At 43.9% G+C, this 20,619-nt stretch overlaps 1 protein-coding gene across 1 annotated transcript in view; it reads right to left on the bottom strand.

Moving 5' to 3' along the window:
- Positions 1-20,619, bottom strand: part of LOC147677619 (C-type lectin domain family 18 member A-like) — a 226,248-nt gene that overhangs the window by 150,123 nt on the left and 55,506 nt on the right. The window contains exons 2-3 of the mRNA XM_086945571.1: positions 12,286-12,377; positions 8,233-8,466 (exon numbers count right to left, since the gene is read on the bottom strand). Coding sequence (XP_086801697.1) covers positions 8,233-8,466; positions 12,286-12,377 — 326 coding nt within the window. The remainder of the gene's footprint in view (positions 1-8,232; positions 8,467-12,285; positions 12,378-20,619) is intronic.

Here is a 20,619-nt window from a genome sequence, read left to right as displayed (position 1 = left end):
AGACGGCTGTGCTTCATCCATTCGGCTACTTCTTTCATTCCTTCATGCAGGTTGGTTTTGGCCGTGTTCGGGTCTTTGGTGAGTGATAGGATCAGTTGAGTGTCGTCGGCGTAGGATATGATGTTGAGGTTGTGTTGGCGTGCGATGGCCGCGAGGGGGCTCATGTATACGTTAAAGAGGGTGGGGCTGAGTGAGGACCCTTGGGGTACGCCGCAGATGACTTCAGTGGCCTCTGACTTGAATGGTGGGAGGCGGACTCTCTGGGTTCTTCCGGTGAGGAACGAGGTGATCCATTCCAGTGCTTTTCCATGGATTCCGACGTTTCTGAGGCGTTGTAAAAGGGTGCTATGACAGACCGTGTCGAAGGCTGCGGAGAGGTCGAGGAGGATGAGGGCGACTGTGTCTCCATTATCCAGTAGAGTTCGAATGTCGTCTCTTGCTGCGATGAGGGCGGTTTCCGTGCTGTGCTTGGCTCGAAAGCCGGATTGTGAGGAGTCGAGGGATTTGTTGGTTTCGAGGAATGCGGCGAGCTGGTTGTTGACCGCTTTCTCGATGACTTTGGCCGGGAATGGAAGGAGTGAGATAGGGCGGTAGTTTTTGAGTTCGGTGGGGTCAGCTGTGGGTTTCTTCAGGAGGGCGCTGAGTTCGGCATGTTTCCAGCTTTCCGGGAAGGTTGCGGAGTTGAGGGAGCAGTTGATGACGTCTCGGAGGTGCGGTGGTATGATGGAGTCTGCTTTGTTGAAGATGTGGTGAGGGCATGGGTCTGTGGGGGATCCTGAGTGGATAGAGTTCATCAGACGGATGGTGTCCTCAGTGGAGATTGGCTTCCAGTCATTGAGGATGTTCAGTGGGGGTGGGGGTCCTGCAGGGGGTTGGGAGGGTTGGTTTTCGGGTCGGTTGTCGAAGCTGTTGTGGATGTCTGCAATTTTGTTGTGGAAGAATGAGGCTAGGGAGTCGCAGAGGGCTTGAGAGGGGGTGATGTCGTTGGAGTTGGCCGCGGGGTTGGTAAATTCCTTGACGATGTTGAATAATTCCTTGCTGTTGTGGGCGTTGTTATCTAGTCGGTCCTTGAAAGCGGCTCTCTTGGCAGTTCGGATCAGTTGGTGGTGTATGCGGGTGGCGTTTTTGAAGGACTCCTTGGTGCTGGTGGTTGGGTCTTTTTTCCAGGCCTTCTCAAGGGAGCGGCAGAGTTTCTTGGATTTCTTAAGATCATCGTTGAACCAGGAGGCCTTCTTGTTGCCTAGTTTGATTTGTCGTTTTTTTCAGTGGTGCTAAGATGTCGGCGGTGTTGGATAACCATTGGGTGAGGTTAGTGGCTGCTTGGTCTGGGTTTGAGGAGTGGGCTGGGGGGTTTTGAAGAAGCGATGAGGAGATCTGGTCGACGGTAATTTTGTTCCAGTTTCTTTGCAGGGTGGGTTGGGGGTGGTTGTTGGAGGTGGGCTTGTTGTAGGTGAAGTGAACGCAGCTGTGGTCAGTCCACAGGAGAGCTGTGGTGTGGCTGAAGGAGACATGTTTGCTGGAGGTGAAGATAGGGTCGAGTGTGTGACCTGCGATGTGGGTGGAGGTGGTGACAAGTTGTTTAAGTCCGAGGTTGGCGAGGTTGTCCAAAAGGGTGGTGGTGTTGCGGTCATTGTTCTTTTCAAGGTGAAAGTTGAGGTCTCCCAAAAGGATGTAATCCTCTGAGGGGAGCGCGTGTGGAGTGATGAAGTCCGTGATGTCTTCACTAAACTGTGCGTGGGGTCCTGGTGGCCTGTAAAAGAGGGTGCCTCTGAGTGTTGTTTTGGGGTCGATGTGGATCTGGAAGTGAAGGTGTTCAGAGTTGGCGAGGTTGACGTCCGAGCTGGTTGAGATGCGGATGGATTTCTTGTGGACGATAGCGATACCTCCTCCTGTGTGGCCGGTACGGTCCTTGCGAGTGATCTTGTAGCCTTCCGGGATGGCAATGGTGATGTCTGGGGCTGAAGAGGCATTCATCCATGTTTCAGTTAGGAAGGCGACGTCCGGAGAGATGGTGTCGAGTAGATTCCAGAGGTCAATGGCGTGCCTGTGGATCGATCGGGTGTTGAGCAGGATGCATTTTAGATGGTTGGGGTCGGATATCAGCTGAGTGATCGTAGATGAGGAGTTGTTCTTGGTGGCGTCGAACTTGCAGGAGTTGCATGTAAAGGGACCATGGGTGTGTCCAGGAGTGGCTTGGACGCAGTTGAGGGAACGGCCGGAGTTGAGGGCTAGGAGGGTGGTGGCATCGTAAGAAATGCGGGAGGGGTGGACATTACGAGGAGCAGGGGCTCTGGCGCTGGGCGCGGTCCAGGCGCGGACGGGCGTAGACGGGCTTACCTTTGGCGCACCTTCGGCGTGGCCGTAGCGCGTGGACGCTGCGCGTGTGGACATCTGACATAAATAGGGAGTGGAGGGGGGCGGAGCGTGGGAGGGGCAGCTGGGAGGCGGTCTCGGGAGGCGTGTCAGGGGAAAGCAAAACACACAAGATGGTGGTGGAGGCAAAAACGAAACTTATAAAACAATACCAGCAATTCTTTCAATCACAGCCAGAATCAGCAGCGCGCTCTCTAAGGGCACCAGGTGATAGCGCTAACAGTTTAGTAATACTGCGGTCACAGAGCGTTAACGAAGGCAACAATACACAATTACAAATCGCTGCAAGCTGAATAGTTAAAAATGCTCAGCGCGCAATTCCTGAAGCGGAGCTACGATACCAATCTCGAGATAGCAATGCAGGTGAGTCACGCTTCGAGATCAGCTTCAGCTGTGGGCTCTGGGCGCTGCAGTTAGCAGGAGTCAGGGAGCGTGAGGGAGCGTGGGGGGGAGCAGCCCTTCAGGACGAGGTCCAGGTATTAGATCATTGAAGAAAAAACAACTGGGGTATAGGATCTGGCAGCCTATGATTGATCATTTAGCTAATGATAGCCCAAGTTAGGCTGTAATATTTGCTCACTCTCTTGGTTATGATATATATGTACTTGTGAATAGATTTAATGTATATACTTTTTTGTATTTGCTTTGATCATGCTATGAACTGCATAATAAAAAATAAAAAATAAAAAAAATACAATACCAATGGCTCAAACTTTCCTAATGCAAGACCTATTGCATTGCAAATACTTGTTGAATGATAGTGATGCTCCCCGACGAAGGGCTTTAGGCCCGAAATGCATAGGAGCAAAGTTAAGCAACGATGCCAAAAATAAATGAACATTGAAGAATAATAATGAAATGATGAAGTCATTTCATTAATCAAGTTTGAAAAATAAAATGAATGTTGATGAACAAGAATACATGCAATTTGTGGAGTCCTAGTTTTTGGGAACCTACAGGAGTGCCCAAGGGGGGGTGCAACTAAAGGAGGAGAAGGCCACTACGGAATCAGTATTGGAACCAATGGTGATGTCGATAGCACTGCCTGGCGAGGCAAAAGGAGCCAAGGGAAAACCCATTGATGTGAATCCAAACGGTATCCCCAGAGGCTCCATGAGGCCCAAATGCACTGCAGAGTTGATCACGGCACACCAATATTGCCTCTTCACATATTTCTAGACTATCAGGACCCACCCAACTCTATTCCTGTTATACTCTTAGTGCAATAAATCAAATACCAAAACTCCAAAATTTTACGTACAGTTAGAGATTTTTTAAAACAAAAGATTAATAATTCCCTACACCTAGGGTTTTTTTCCCTGGCTGTGGGGCAGTGACAGATAGTAAAAAAGGTCAATCAGAACGTCTGCTCTAAGTAGGGCAGGAGGTGTAACACCCTTACTCTGATGGCTAGCACTCTGTTAGGCCTTTGGAGTAAGCTTTCCTCTGACGGAGCCAACAAGGGCACTCCTGACAGAAAGTACACAGGCCAAGAGTTTGGTGTACAGGATACTCAGTCAGAAATGTGGCGTGTAGGCCACCTCTGCCATATTGTAAGTACATTATAGCCTACACCACTTGCAGTATGGCAAAATAGATATCTGCCATATTTTGACAGAGTATCCTATCCACCAAAGGCCAGATAAGGCCTTTTGGAGTTGCCAAATATATTCATTGTGTCTAGCAAGTCAGGAGGAGATATATGAGATGTTGATCAGGCTTATAACCTTGCTGTTATTTTTGTCTGAGTTTTAGGATAAGTTATGTATAAAATACACATGTATGTCATATCATTTTGGCAATTTTATCCTTGACTGCTAAAACACATCTGAATTTAAATGTTTTAATTTGCTTTTTTTTTTTTAAAGAAAATGATCTGTTAATTTTTTTATATAGCTTGTCAGTTTATGAATTTGACATTCATATGTTGTGGATGAATTGTATCAGAATAAACAGATTGATTTATCGATTGACTAATCTATACCATACCACTTCTGATGGATACTTCTACCTGCAGATTCCTCAGCTCTTGATTATTCCCCCAAGCGCCAGAATGGTCTGGAAAACATTTTCCCATAGCGCTTCCCTGGTGATAGGAGTGGCAAGTCTAAGTGGCATCTGAAGTGATTGCCCTGTGACATCCCCGGTTCCATTAAACAACCCCACCTTTATGCTGACATTAACTCATGGTTCGATGGCTCTATTCTTCTCAACAAATGTTCTTCATTACTAAGGGCAACTACTGTGCCCCTCCTAAGTGGTCAGGGTTTAAACCCTGTCATCTTTGTGAACGGCTGATGTTAATTACCAATCCTCACACTATGTGTCTGTAATTCCTAGGTTTTGATCACTACGTGAAATACTGAAAGTTATGTAAGAGTATTCACCCTAAAGCTATAAGAGTGGGAAACTAAGCTCTTTATGGCCAGGGCCTAAGACAGCAGAAGCAGGCATAAATCTAGACCGCATTCCAGTTCTCCGGCATCGTCATAGTCGAGGTCCTCCTACTAGAAACACAAAAGAAGAAGAGGCACATCATCAAGCACAAGAGGTAAATCACCAATATAACTCTTGGGCTCCTCAGAGGAGCTAGAGTTGGTTGAGGATCCCTTGCCTCAGGATCTGGTCTGTCGACACCAGCAGAGATTCCAGCGCTGCTGCCCTTTGCTCCAGCCTCACAGCTGTGCTTAAACTTACTGGCTGCGATCTGTTGCCGCACCTCCGTGTCATGTTTGAGGTTTTATGATTTTATAGTATGTTCTGTGACATCACTTATGAACACTGGGTTATTAACTTATTTATTGTGAAAACGGGGTATATATTTATGAATTTCACATTATTTACCATATGCTGTGTGTTTTTTTCATTGGTTAGAATTAAACTTGTTTAATGTTCTAAATCCTAAACTGATTGTAATCTGGTCGTTTGCGTGTTACTGAGTTATGTGCTTTAAATAAACTGTGTTTTGTATACATGTGCACTTAAGAAAATTTTAGATGTTGCTTATATTGTTATTTCATATGCTTTTTATCCGCCCTAAAAAAGTCCTGTTGTTCATAGGACGTAACGCGTTAGATGAATCCGTGTCCTTTTTGTGTTTAACAAGATTTAAGTAAAAAACAATTTGTGATTCACATGTACAGTTGTCCGTGGTATCTTGACTAAAAAGTTGGACTCTTGCATAAGACCAATTTGTTTTTCTGAAGTTTTGCCTCAGCAACATTAGACTCTCAAATAACACATACGGAGTGGTTCTCCCCTATTCTTTGATATATTTGTTTGCAATTGGGGTTTTCTTTGGGACAGTTATCCTGGGAGTGGATCACCCGTTCCTTGGGAATGACTGGGAGTGCAGTGTTATATGCTCCCAAACCATTCCTAAGTGTCTAGTATGACTTGTTTTTGCTTGTCCTCTGGCAAAAGTAAGCGATCAAGGGGCAAACAGTTAGCATATGCAGCAGAAGCTGGGTTAGGCGCTGCACTTTGAAATCAGAAGCCCCATTATTAACTAATGTATTGACTGTAATTGTAGTGTAGTCTAAGAGAAGAATGAGTAAAACGGTGCCTCCTAAACATGGTTGTTCTCTGAGTGGAGAGAGTCTATGAGCTCCACTTCTCCATTACATTCCTAGATATCTCAATACCTGCTTTCTTACAAGCTTGAGTTCTTTGGCATCTGTACCATCAACTATAGCTTTGTCAAAATACCATAAAGTCAACAAAGTTTTTCTTAAAGTTGGTATTAAAAATAGTGCATTCAAGTGGTTTATCTCTTCCTTGCCATTTTGAGTCAGTGATAATAATTGAAATTTAGGTTTCAAGTGTCAAAAGAAAGAGATTCTGCTCTTTAACTGTACCGCCATTAAACAAATGATTTTTTGCAAAAGAATCCAATTCCTTTCTTCTGATATTTGAAGTGCCCTTACAAGAATTGTTGATCTTCCTATAAAACAAAATATTTCCTGAAAGCTAGAACCTTAAACGGAGTCTATATCGCTGACCAAGTCTTTTGCATCTCCTTATTGGGACTTTAATCATTCTTCACTAGAGGAATCCACCAGAAACCCTCCTTCGTGAGAGTCAAAACTTGACTGGGGAACATCTCTGGAACAACAAGGAATTGTTGCCCAGAAATAATATTAGTATTCTGGTCTAGCCATTCATGCCCCTTTCTTCCAAGATTTGGTCAGTTTCAAGGTTGACTCCTCTGCATTTTTATTTATTTATACAATTTATATAGCGCGCAAATACCCCGAGGTGTCTCAGCGCTGCTCAAATCATATGCTGAAGGGGAGCCCTGACTTATTATTGATTAAAAAGTCATGTTTTTAATTGTTTCCGAAATGTCATTAAGGAGGGACTGTTTTTTATATACGGAGGAGAGAGTTCCAAAATCTGGAGACAGACACTATAAATCGTCTGTCTCCCCAGTTCACTTTTTTGTTCGCGGGATTGGGAGCAAGTGGGCTGAGGATGAGCGTAAGGCTTTTTTGGGGGTGTATACACACAAGGCTTTTTTTTTTTTTATTCTGGCCCTATGTTATTCATGGCTTTATAAGTGATACACAGCACCTTAAATTTGGTGCGACTCCTGACCGGGAGCCATTGAAGTTGGCGAACAATGGGGGTGATGGAAGAGAATTTTGATGTGCAGGTCAGAATTCTAACAGTCGCGTTCTGAATTAGTTGCATCTTGTTAAGGACTTGTTCTTGGGCGTTTAGTAACAGACCATTACAGTAATCGATCTTAGAAAGTACTAAGGTGCACATAAGGGTTTTGCCTGCACTGGGAGGAAGGAAAGGCAGTAGTTTCTTAACCATCTTAAGAGTATAAAAGGATGCAGAAACTACTGCATTAGCATGGCTCAGAAATGACAAGTTATTGTCAAATAATACCCCTAAGTTCCTGACTTTGGTGACCAGTGTTGGGGGGGCTCCTAGGTCCGAAGGCCACCATACTGGGGACCAAGACGGGGTCAATTTACCGAAGACCATGAAGCAGTTGTGATCCATCCAGGAGCTGATAGCCATCATGCCTTCCTGAAAATGTTCCCCCTTCAGACACATTTTCCAATTCTAGATGCACACCATTCAAAGATGACATGGCCATGTTGAAATAGGAAGTAAAAGCTTTAGGTATTTAACTGGAGCAAGAGGGAACTTACATTGTCCACATTAGGGGTTTGCTTGCTTGGGATATTAAAAAATATTACTTCCTTAACGGCAAAGAAATGGATCCCAAAATACCTAATTTTGTAATGTTTTATCTCTTGGAAATTAGGTAACTGATTCTAAAAAAGCATCTCTCTTGCCTCATTTTACCTGTGACCAGAATCCTCACTCATTAGTTACCCTAGCCATGTCAGATGTTATCAACAACCATCTAACAGCACATATTAACACTTTCCTTTTTCAGTTATTTGATCTTTTTAGCCCAAGCTCGTTATCCTTGCACAGCATTGCTGCAATCTTTATGGAGCCTTTGCAAAAAGCAAAGGCAAGAAGGGAGTTCCCTCATACATGCTAATTTTAATAACAATATCATGTCAAATCGCCACTAATACACACCCTAGTCCCAGGGATGATTCATAGTTATTGCACGCTTTTAATAGAAACAACGAGAATTAGTACTAAGTCCAAGTATTTCCAAAGGAATCCCCAATGAACTTGGTCGAATGTTTTTTTCAGCAGGCAGTAAGCACATACAACCACTGGTGGAGGTATTCTGTTCTTATTAATTCCAAATAGATTCAGAGTGTGTTTGGCACTGCTTCACTCAATATAGAACGTGCTCGTCTTCATGACTAAGTGAGTGAATCACTTGACTGAGACACACTAGTTGTCATGTTCTCCACTTACCTGAGTGTAGTGGCTACAGGTGGTGTTATCTATACACTGGGCGGTGTGGAAGTTGTACTGCTCCTTTTCCCTAAACCACAGCTCAATGACTTCGGAGAAACTCATAGCTCCCAGAGGGAGAAGGAGGATATTCCAGCCGATGTGCTGAGCGTGGGTCCTGCTCAGGTGCTGACCATCCAGATGGCAGGCCGCTGCCCGCTCCAGTGCCAGGAGGGTGAGCTTTTCACTCCACTCCTAAGACAGAGAAAGTGACAGCATGAGACTCCTATGTCTAAGGTACACTTGTGCAATATTTGGTGGGGTTTATTTATTTATTTATTTATTAATGTTAAAATGGAACACAAACTCAAAATACCTGTAAAAAGGCAAAACAATCTTCAGATCTCCCGATTTCTACATTTTATGTCACATTTTAAGATTTCTTATTAGGGTTAAGGATGCCATCGGGGCATTTCATCTGCAGGGCCGAAATTGGTTTTGTGAAACCAGGTAAAAAATAGAAACAGTGGCAAAGTCCAGTATTTCTCCACTTGGAATGTAAACCTTACAGCAGCAGATAGAATAAATGTCTTCAAAAGTATTAAAAAATTGCTTTAACAAATCCTTAACAAATTTTAAAGCACAACGAGAAAGAATTGTTGTGCTATAAAGGAAAAAATATGATTTTGCAGAAGTTCATGTGTAGTGGAGGTGAATTGACATCAATGGTGTGTGGGCGCCTACTTTCAGAGTAGCAGGTAGTGCTGCAGATCTGGCTAGAGGTGTGTGGGGAGCCAAGTGTTTTGTCCCAGTAGTAGAATGATAAGGGGACCCGGCAGTCAGTATTTCACAGAACAACTGTAAGAGACATATTTCTGTATTGGATTCTGCTGGTCAAATTTGAGATGTAGTTTCAGAGCAGAGTTGAGATTCAGTGCCTAAATCAAAAATTCTGTTCCAGGTGAAGATTAAAAACATTGGCTGAACTCCCTTTAAAGCCCTATGAAACCTGGCTTCAGGTCAGGATTGGCTAAACAGTTACTGAAGGGTCTAGTACCAGAATACTATGGACAAATATTAACTGACTGAACATTTTGTCCGAAATATTGTTTACAAAAATATCGCTCCATTGGAGGGATTGGAAAATCTACACCCAAAGGAGTGCCATCTTTGTGAACAATATTTAGGAGGCTATATTTCTGCTAGACAATATTTTTGCTATTGGTCTGACATGCAGCCACGAGGAGGCCCAGTGCACATATAGCAGTCTAGGTTTCAATTCAGAATTGGCTAAGCTGTGCATGGAGCCCATGTAACAGAACAGTATGGAGTGCTGCTGGTGGGGATCGGCTGAGATGTATGTGACGTCCGTTAGCCAATCAGAAGATGCCTCTGTAGGGCATTAAATGTAGAGCTGTGCTTGTAGTCAGGACTGGATTTGGTCTGTTTGGTGTATACGGTGTGCGTGTAGTGGAGCAGTACACTGGGATTAGTGAAAATGAATGTGGTGTCTTCATTATAAAGTAAGACAAGGTACTGTAAGTGAAGACTGGCAGAGATGTGTGCAGAATCTCATGTATGTTTAGTGGTAGGCCCTGCAGGTCAGTACCGTAAAACAAAACAAAGAGGTCTATGGGCAAATTCTAGTGAGGGGCCTTGAACTGTCACATAGAGTGCCTGTCTTCTAGATACACAAAGGTCTTGGTTTGAGGACTGTACCCCTGAAGGGCGCAGTCTCTGAAGTGAAGGTGCTGCAGGGACTTGTATTACTTCACTGCTACATGTTTAGCTGTGAGAACTCTTACACCGCTCTTTAACCTTTCTCTTATAATGCCCTCTATCTCCCATTCTCTTTAGCCTGTAATGTATTTCAATTGTCCCATATTCTACCCACCCTTCTGTTCTCCTCTTACATTTGGCTCTCTCACCTTCCTATCTTTCTTCCCTTCACTTTTTCTTCTGACACTCTACAGTCCAGCTATTTTTCCTTCTCGTCTACTCCTCTCTCTCATCCTCTTTCTTTTCTCTCTTTCTTGCTTTTCTTTCTTCGCCTCTGAAATATTATGATAGCATTATAACTGTTCTGCTTCTGGCTATACCATTTGTTAGAGGTCTTCTTCTGGAGCTTAGACTACGGGCTTGATTTATAGATTAGAGTAAATGGGACTCTGTTGCGATGGTGTACCCTTTTTACCAACCTGAAGGTCCGCCTGTCTCATATAGAGTTGAGCGGCCCTTAAGTGTATAGATGACAGAGACTACTTTCTTCTCCACAGCTTACAAACACCTCCGACTGCCAGATGGAGTAAAGGTTGTCAGAGGTTTGGCCATGTGTCCGAACGCAGTATTTAGATTGAGCGAACGCATGGCCAGTTTTCACCGCCCACCACCACAGTGAAACACATGGGACTAAGAGGTAGTGAAACCTTTTAAATTACCCCCTCGACTTGGAAAAATGCTCTCATGGCAAGGGGCCACTGTTTTCAGTATTTTCAAAAAGAAAATCCCGCTTTGGGATTTTCTATTTGAAAATAGAAAAACGTTTTACATTTGATCTACGTCTCCATTATGTTGATGGTTCCTGGTTATGCTATACAGCCCTGCAGGGCAGCTGACATCTCTAAATAAGGAGGGCTGTGTACCCATGCGATGGTAGAAGTAAAGTACTGTGCCATGGAGTCTGCCAATAATTACATCAGCCACAATACCTCTTGGATATTTTATCCTGAGGGGTGTCAATGTTCTAAAAGCCCTGTTTTCATAATGCCTCGGCTATACCTGAGGTTGAATGTCCTCACCTTGTAATAGGCCATCTTCTGAGGCTTCAAAATATAAGTCGGGAGGGAACCTTTAGCAATCGGTATAGCCCTTGTAGCCGTCTATTACACTGTATTAGATTATTAGAAAAATCAGTATTTTCAAATTAATTTGAATCCATCACTGGTTTGACCCTTTATCCCCGACCTTTCAGCGATGGAAAGGAGGCTTCCTACATGTTTACAATATAGAATATGCACTTTATGTACGTAAAGGCAGGAGGGCTAAAAGTAAAGGGAGGATGAGGATTTGGGTATGATACCTCATGTGGCAGACAAACGAAAAGCACTTTAGCATAGATAGCACTGAAAAGATGTTCATTCACACTGTGCTGACTTGGACATTGGGGATGAACGGGCGTGTGAAACATTAGCAGCAATATCAGGTAAACAAACTATGTCTGCTGTACCTGTACTTGCTTAAGAGGGCAGCTTGATGAGACTGAAATATAGCAAGAAGTATGCCATGCGAAGGGGCACGGACTGGCATACATCAAGGTCGCAGAGTTAAGAAAGTGGCACCAAAGCCTGCATATGCCCGTGTCAATCATCAGAGGCCACTCTGGCATTTTCCTTTCCATTAACTCTTTCTACTCACTATTATCTGCGGTGTAGGGTTGTATGGAACACTTGCCATGGCACATTTTGGTTTCCAGACAGGCGCTGGGTACAAGAGGTGTATGTGTGAATTAAAGGAGTCAGACTATTGTGGCTCAACATACCACACTGTGCATCGTTCCTGACCTGCAGTGCCCTTTTGAGTCTCAAGCCAGAAATGTGAAGCAACAGACGTGTAGGAGGAGATATGACGCCAGATGTCTGCACCTACCACTGGTGAAGAGTGAAACGTGTTTTAAATAACTTTCCAAGGGAACAAACAGGATTAGATTGGTCAAACTTTCTCACAGGCCCATGTCCAAACATTCTGGTTTCCCACCAATAACAGAGAGTGTGTAGAGCAGGTGCAACGGGAGGGATGCCAGCAGTCGATCCCCACCCCCGTCTTTAGCCCCGTAGCACAAGTCTCTGCCAAGGTAATTTTCCCTGGCAAAGGTCTGACAAGGCCTCACTGGCGGGAGTTCCTGGCCAAGGTCTGTACACCCAATCTTATCACAGCCTCACTGGCGCGAGCGGATTATCCGAGCCTCGCTCCCTCGCGCGTGCCCCGCCTCATATGCGGTCATTACTTGTCTTTGCCGCTAGGAGCCGTCATGGGCGCGCGAGGCGCGCAGTCATGGAGAAAGCCGGGCCTACTCACCATTTTCTGCATGTTAGCAGCAGGCGGGTGCACTCTGCTCCTCAGTCTGTTGTGTAGGGACAGCAGCAGGAAGCTCTCCTTGGCGCTCGGAGCTGTGGGGGAGACAGGCAGTGTGAGTAAATGGACACACACGGGCACACATTCTAAGGTCCCAGATCACATTGCCGGGCAGCAGCCCTGGCATCACCACAGAAACACAGTCTTTGGGTGTGCGACAGTATATGCCGAGCAGGCAAGAACACAGGTGTAACAAGCATTTGCAATGCAATAGGTCTCGCATTGGCGAAACTTTAAGTTGTTGTTTGCATTGTAAATGACAATGCCTTTTATTTATGCGTTTGAAAACCTGCAAGCTGTACGTAAACAAGCACTTTGTACTTATAGTCCATGCTTATGAGAAGTAAGGCTGACAGTCTCTTTACTGCCAGCCTTGCTTCTCGTAAGCAAGGACTATACCTACAAAGTACGTGTTTATGCACAGCTGGCAGGTTTTAAAAACAAATTAATAAAGTCATTGTCATTTAAAATGCCAATAGCTCCAACTCTCACAAATGCAAGACCTATTGCATTGCAAATGATTGTTGAGAAATACAGTTATGTCAAAAAAATATCCTACAACCATGCTGCTCAATTTTAAAAAACATAAAACGACCAAAGAAACTGTGACATGACTGGTGCAGTAAAATCCGCCACAATCTTCACCATAAAAGTGGAACTAGCAGACATATGTGGAAATTACAGAGAGCAACTTTGAAAAAGGGGTCTTCAAAAAAAAGGTACTGCAAATTTTTTTTGTTATAAAGTCTGCAACATAGCATCTTGATGGTCGCAGTTTGCGAATAACACAGAGGTAGGTGGTATACACATAGGAACAGGTGTTCACATAGAAATAGTAGTGTTTAAAATTGGATCATGTTGCTGTACACTAACAATGGACCCATTTACAGAAACATTCACAAGTTGACTAACACAGGCATAATCAGCAATTAAAAAGAATGAATCAAAAATTATCGATACATTCTAACCATTGTTCATCTAAAAAATAGCTATACAGCATAGAGTATTTTAGTACAGCTAAAGAGAGGTGCAATATAACACTTAAAGCAAGGTTAGCATAGTACCTTAGTTGATAAATATTCACAGGAATGCATGTAATGCAACGGTAACACATTCAAATATAAACAGCAAAATGGCATACATATGCACCCTTCTGCAACAAAAAAAGGCAGACATAGCAGGCATCGACCCATCAAGTGGGTAACAGAAATACTGAATGACCAACATTCTGCTAAATGAAAGACTAACTTTTTTTGAATGATAATACATTTCAAAACACACTGACGTCCTGTGAAAGATGTGGATCTTTTCATGCAAAGAAAAAGTAACTTTCATAGTGTGCGCACAACATGACACTCTCTCTCTCCACCTAGCTCCACTTTCCATCATCCATCACCGCACAGGCCCCTGCCATGCCCATATACAGTACTAAGCCCAAGGAATCACCAGACCAGTTATTAGTGTCCAAGGCGTAGAATTTATTCAAATAAAAACATGAAAATTCTCCACCATCTACTAGGAGAGTACCATTATTCTACTTGGATATATATAGATGATTATACATAGCATCACACTCCGTCTCCTATTTGGATATATATATGATTGTACATGGCATCACACTCTCACGTCAGTATCATGTTAAGGCAGTAAGGAATTAAGAATCACTTAAAAGATAATCATTGTATCAAGTTGACATACACTTGAACTCTTCACTGCGCACATTGCGCCGTTGGGCCCCAATGCGCTACAGCAAACAATTACAAATTGTTGAAAATTACATCTTGAAATCCAGAGCACCACATAGCGCACCGGCCCGCCGGGGATACCTGAACACAGACAGCCTCCCAAAGGTTGACCTCAGTCCATAACTGGCAGGTTAGGGCAGTAGAGTCGAGGACCACCGTCAGGCCAGTCCCTCCTCCCCACCATTCTAAAGCACACTGCAATTTTACCCCCTCCTGGGGGTACCTCCAGGCACTGAACCCCATTTGTTGTGTCTGTCAGCGCTCCGCCACCAGACTAGCTATCCTGCCGAGTGGGTGGGTGGTTGTTGACGCTCGTGCAGCTACCTCAAGAGGGTCCCGGGAGACAAAGAGGAGGAGACCCAGGACGTACCCTCTTAAATAGCCCCCTTCGGATTCGGTTTCCTTTTCGTCAGAGGGTCCATCCCAGCCCATACGTCAAATGCAGTCCCCCCACCTCTCTAGCCCACAGGGAGATCGACTCGGTCCCGTGGCGCAACTAAGGGCGCACCTCCTCTAGTCGTGGGGGCGTCTGATCATAGTGTGCGCACAACATGACACTCACTCTCTCCACCTAGCTCCACTTTCCATCATCCTTCACGCATAGACCCCTGTCATGCCCAAATACAATACTAAGCCCAAGGAATCACCAGACCAGTTATTAGTGTCCAAGGCGTAGAATTTATTCAAAACAAAACATGAAAATTCTCCATCATCTACTAGGAGAGTATCATTATATATATATATATATATATATATATATATATATATATATATATATATATATATATATATATATATATATATATATATATATATATATATATATATAGGAATTAACATTTAAAAAACCAATGAAATTCACTGAAAAAACCATAGGTTTCACACCAGTTATAGTTAGGAATTAGAATTAAAAAAAACTATTAAATTCACTGAAAAAAACATAGGTTTCACACCAGTTATAGTTAGCTGGAAATTTTACTGGCATAAAACCATTGAAATTCCCACGTTATAGTTAGTTGGACTCACTATAACTTGCGCGCCTGCAATGCACTGCTGATGACGTCACATATTACATCACTCATGACATGGTCAGTGACATCAATCATGACATCACTGATGACACCATCCAGTGAATGTGTGTCTTTCTGAAAAATAAATGTTTTATTTATGTATATGTAAAGGTCGATGGAAGAATAAATGTTTAAATAAGTGTCTAAATGGATTTTAAAAAAAAATTGATTGGTTAACTGGCTTATTAAGTGTATCTTAGTGAATACATATATTAGCGAGTAACTTTTAAATATTGAAATATATGTATCAGTGTTTCACTTTTGTTTATAAGTGGCTGCATGGGTTGGTGACTGACTCACTGTATGTGTTTTGAAGACACCATATGTGTAGGATTGTAAGGGTGGATGAGTGTGTATATGTGTGTGTGTTAGTGAGTGAATGACTGTCTCACTAGTGTCTTTATTAGTAACAACATATGTTTTATTCTAGTATATGTGAGTATTGATGTATATAAGTAAGTATATGTGAGAGTGAGAGATTGTAAGAGTTCCTGTTTAAATAAGTATGTGTTTCTTTAAGTGATTGTTTATGAGAGTAAGTATGTGTAAGTGTCCTTAGAAGTAATGTGCTAGTCTGTGTATACTTGTATATGCAAATAAATGGATGTTCAATAGTTTATTTGCATGTGTGAGTAACTTTTGGATGACTGTCGGTGTGTAACAGGATGTATATGTGTATCACTACATATGATGAGTGAGTATATGTATGAGTGACTATATAGAACTGTTGCTGAATGAATGGATGTGTATATAGATGGTGGAATTACTGAATTGGTTGTTGTATCTGGTATGGGTATCTCCATTTTTTTGAAAAAGTTAGTTTCTATTTTTGAATATGTGTTTCAAGGGTTACATTACCCTGAAAGGAGGTCTGTCAGTCTGTCACAAGGATGGTGTCATCAGTGATGTCATGATTGATGTCACTGACCATGTCATGAGTGATGTAATATGTGACGTCATCAGCAGTGCATTGCAGGCGCGCAAGTTATAGTGAGTCCAACTATAACGTGGGAATTTCAATGGTTTTATGTCAGTAAAATTTCCAGCTAACTATAACTGGTGTGAACCTATGTTTTTTTCAGTGAATTTAATAGGTTTTTTAAATGCTAATTCCTAACTATAACTGGTGTGAAACCTATGGTTTTTTTCAGTGAATTTCATTAGTTTGTTAAATGCTAATTCCTAACTAATATATAGGGCCTCAAACCTATGTTTTTTCAGTGAATTTCAAAGGTTTTTTAATAGCAAATTTCTATAGGTATGAAATGTAATATTTTTTATAATGAATCCTATATTGTATATTTATGTAATATTATTTTTTTTCTGTATATTGTTCATGTTTTTTTTTTGGTTTTTTTGCCCTGGAGCGCTCCCGGTGCGCGTCCCGGTGAGCGCACCGGTAAGCGCAGTCTTGCTGCGCGCCCCAGGGCGCGTACCGGTGAGCGTCCCGTTAGCGCTTTTGCCACGAACAAAAACATCATCGTGACGTATCGCGTAGCCGCGTCCGCGTGATACGCACGGCGTAAGCGCACCCGGAAGCACTCGAGCGCATACGATCGCGCTACGTAACCATGCGACCCGGGGCACGTAGCGTAAGCGCGTCGGGTCATGTGACCTAAAAATAACACTTTTTATTGGTTCAGGACAGTTTTGGTTTCCAAATGATGAAAGCCCTGGTCATGTGACCTGAAAATAACACTTTTCATTGGTTCAGGACAGTTTTTGTTTGCTAATGATGAAACCCCCCACCTTTTTTCCTCATTCTCACTTTGTTCTTTGAGTGAGGAAGACCTGTTTTCATTCATAGAGAAATGGCTACAGTAGCAGCAGCAGCAGGAGCATCTGCACCACCACAAGGACCACCACAACACCACATTGGTGGTGAAGAAGAGGAGGAGGAGGAGGAGGAGGAGAGGACGTTCCTTCCTGAAGACAATCCCCCTTACAAACCGAGAGAGCACATTGTGTAGGAGTTTTTTAAATTCCCAAGAGGCCATAAGAAAGTCAATGCAGCTAAAGTGACTTGTCTGATCTGTGGCTGTGAACTTTCCAGGGGGAACCCTACAAAAAAATATTCTTTTGGTAATCACACCATGATTCGCCACATGCAACGCAAGCATCCTAACAACTATTCTGCGGCAGAGGTGAGAGAACTGTCCAGAAACCTTCCCCAATCTTCATCCAGAGCCTCAACAAGCAAAGAACCCACTCCATCGGGTCCAGAGGCAAGGGAGATGGTCCCAAACATCCAAACTATGGGGGTTATTAGGATTGCGGATTTTCCGCATCCTCTGGGCCGGCGGAAGCCACCGCCGGCCCGGAGGATGCGGAAAATCCGCAGCGGACTCACCAAAGACCCACCGCCACATTAGGATGGCTGGTGGGTCCTGGTTTCCGTCCGCAGCTTTTCCGCCGCGGCTGGCTTACAACCGCGGTGGAAAAGCTCTAATATGGTGACGGTGTCTGTCAGACACCGTCCCCCATATTAGGATGGCCTGTTTCAGATGCTTTTCCGTGGCGCGTTTTCCGCCGTGGAAAAGCATGTGTAACTTCACTGCGGGGGCCCGTTGCGGGCCCCCTAGGTGAAGGGGGGGTGGGGGGTGCACATAGGGGGTACCTATGGTACCCCCCTGCATTTGTATGCGGAAAGCGACAGGCACCGCGGGGTGCCTGCCTCTTTCTGCATACAAATGCAGCACCTGCATTTTTAACATTGCTGCGGGTGCAGCTTGAAGCAGCACCCGCGGCAATGTTAAAAATAGAGGATGTGACCGCCAGGGTGGCGGTCACATCCTAATTGCACAGGAGGGAACTCCGCTTGCCATGCGGAGGTTCCCTCCTGCTCTGGGGTCGCGGACGGACGCAAGTCCGTCCGCGATCCTAATGAGGCCCCAAGTTTGGATGTTTTAAAATTGTTTGTATCTATTGTGGGACTACAATTACATATGGCGAAAAAAGTATAAACCTAATCAACCGTGCAGGAGATAACCATATCTGCAGAAAAAAAACTTAATTTTTTTCCTGTTTTTTTTTGCTCCAGTTGAGCCGTTTACAATTCCCTGTTTTTTGTTTCTCCCCATAAAAATTACAAAAAAATATAAAACTGTTCATAAAAGCCAAAAAAAGTAAAAAATGTTCAAAAAAAAAATATATATAAAACAAAAAGAATAAAAAAACAGTTCTTTTTAGAACTACCTCCAATTTATAAAAACAAATCTCATTCTTTTTCCCCCATGGTACGCTCCCCGGAGCGCGTACCGGGCGCTCCCCCCGCTTAAATCGAAAAAAAAAAAATGTTGTCCCGCGGGGCCCTTTTATGGACCCTACATGGTAATTTCCCCCTTTGTTTTTGCCACCTCTTGTGTCTCGATCCTATCGAGACACAAGATGGCGGCCGCTCTGGACTGTTTGGAATGTTGACAGACACCCGAGAGCCAATCAGCTTTCCGCGCGCGAACTCGCGTAGCGCGCTGGTTCGTATCGGGGCGCGCTTATAGATATATATATATTTTTTTGAAGCTAAATTACTCAAAATCCACTGGAGCACATATCTTGAGACATAGCAAAGGCACATCGGGCTACCAGTCCCTACAATTTTGCCAAGTTTGGTGGAAATCCATTCAGCCGTTCGGGCTAAAAGTGAGTTCGACCGCCCTATGGAAATTAACATGGAGAAAATACGTTTTGGGACCCCCCTTTTATCTCGGCCCCCGCTTGACGAATCCCCCCCAAACTTCCGGGGAAGGAGCGGAGCGCCGCGAGGCAAATTTGAGGAAAATTTCAGGCAGATTCCTCAACCGGCGCCAAAGTTATTCCCAATAGAATGTTGCAAATTCCCTATACAAAATAATCCTAACTATAACTACCTACTGGCGACCGCCAGTAGGTAATATATATATATATATATATATATATATATATATATATATATATATATATATATATATGATTACACATCATAAAAGAGCAAAGAATGTTCCTACTTTACGAGTTTTCATCTAATTTGTAGCTCAATAACCTGGCAATAAAATTACACGGTCACTCCCTTGTACTGCAAACATCAGCAGAACGCAAAATAATAAAAAGTAAGCCCTGCAACGAAAAGGATGTGCGCATTCTGGTATCAGTGTGCTCCTCTCAGTAGGGGCATGAGAGTCTCTGCAGAAAGCACACACCAGCAGTGACTCTTTACGTTGCGTTCACCTGCGCTTAACATAGAAATGGTGCATTTGCCGAGAATGCTGCTCAAGGGATGGAGGGTAAAACCACAAATAGACAATTAGTATGGCTTGTGCTGTAGGCTCTACACACCTGACCCTCCCCCTTTTTTACAGGACTAAATGGCAAAATTAGCGTATTTTGGAAAGTTCCCACTCTTACCTTCAGCCTGGTCCATCCTCAACCCCCTGACTGCGGCTCCAAACTGTGATGGATAGCTCCTCTCAGGTGATAGCACACAGACAGAGCCTTCTCTCTCTGGGGCGGTGTGCTAGGAACACATACAACCAGGGCCTGATTTTCGCTCCTCATTTGGTGGGGTTTTCACGAAGCTGTTCGTCACGCGTTGTTCCAGGGTTGCAAGCTGAGACTGTCCATGGTTCCTTATTGCCAGAATCCCTGTCAGCTAGTCAGGCTCTTTTTTTTTGTTGGAGGGTATATATTTTGACGTCTATCTTCTTCGGCCTCCCTGAGCTTGTGCTCTCCTAGGTGCCTCCTCTTCCTCTCGTGCACATGCGAGCAAGCTCCTCTCAAGTCGGAAAACAGTAGCGGACAATGGCCAAGGAGCGTGAGCTGCCGGTATTACGCTGAAGCGTGCGTTCTAGCCTGTCAGGGGCGGAGTGAAAAGCGAACCCCTCCTGCCATTGGCTGCTCTCGCAGCACGTGACGGAGTTCAAAAACCTCAGAGGGAGCCAGCGGTGGGTTGTATTGACGCCATTTTGGATGCCGGGGAAAGAGGTTTGCAAGAGTACGTAGTATAGGAAGTGGTAGTCCGTTGTGGAGAGTCAGGAGCGTGTGTTCCTTTTACCGCCCTTAAGCTAAGAGCAACGAAGCGGGAAATTCTGTTATTTTAAACGCAGTATTGTGAAATTCATCTGTGAGGTCCTTCATGTTACCATGAGTGCAGGGAATACCTGGGACTCTACTAGTCACCACACATTTCATCTTATCAGTGAAGCGGTGCTTTTATGGAAATACGTCGAGATCCAACTTCTCACTTACGAATCGGGAGATTCCATTCTGTCACCAAGTTATAGATTTCAAAGTGACTGCATGTTATTTGGAGATGCTGCCTGGAAGAGACGCTGTGCGCGAGCTATATCTCCAGTCCTGGTGGGCTGGGCCAAAGGGAGACAGGGCAGTCACAACCACACTTCCAAAGATACCAGACAGAAAACCAACGACAATAGATCTCGCCAGCCTAAGTGAGACAGGGCAGTCACCAACACCACTTCCAAAGATAC

Source organism: Lissotriton vulgaris, chromosome 12 (genome assembly GCF_964263255.1).
Source record: "Lissotriton vulgaris chromosome 12, aLisVul1.2, whole genome shotgun sequence".
Taxonomy (NCBI): Eukaryota; Metazoa; Chordata; class Amphibia; order Caudata; family Salamandridae; genus Lissotriton; species Lissotriton vulgaris.
This window is presented reverse-complemented; position numbering and strand designations above follow the sequence as displayed.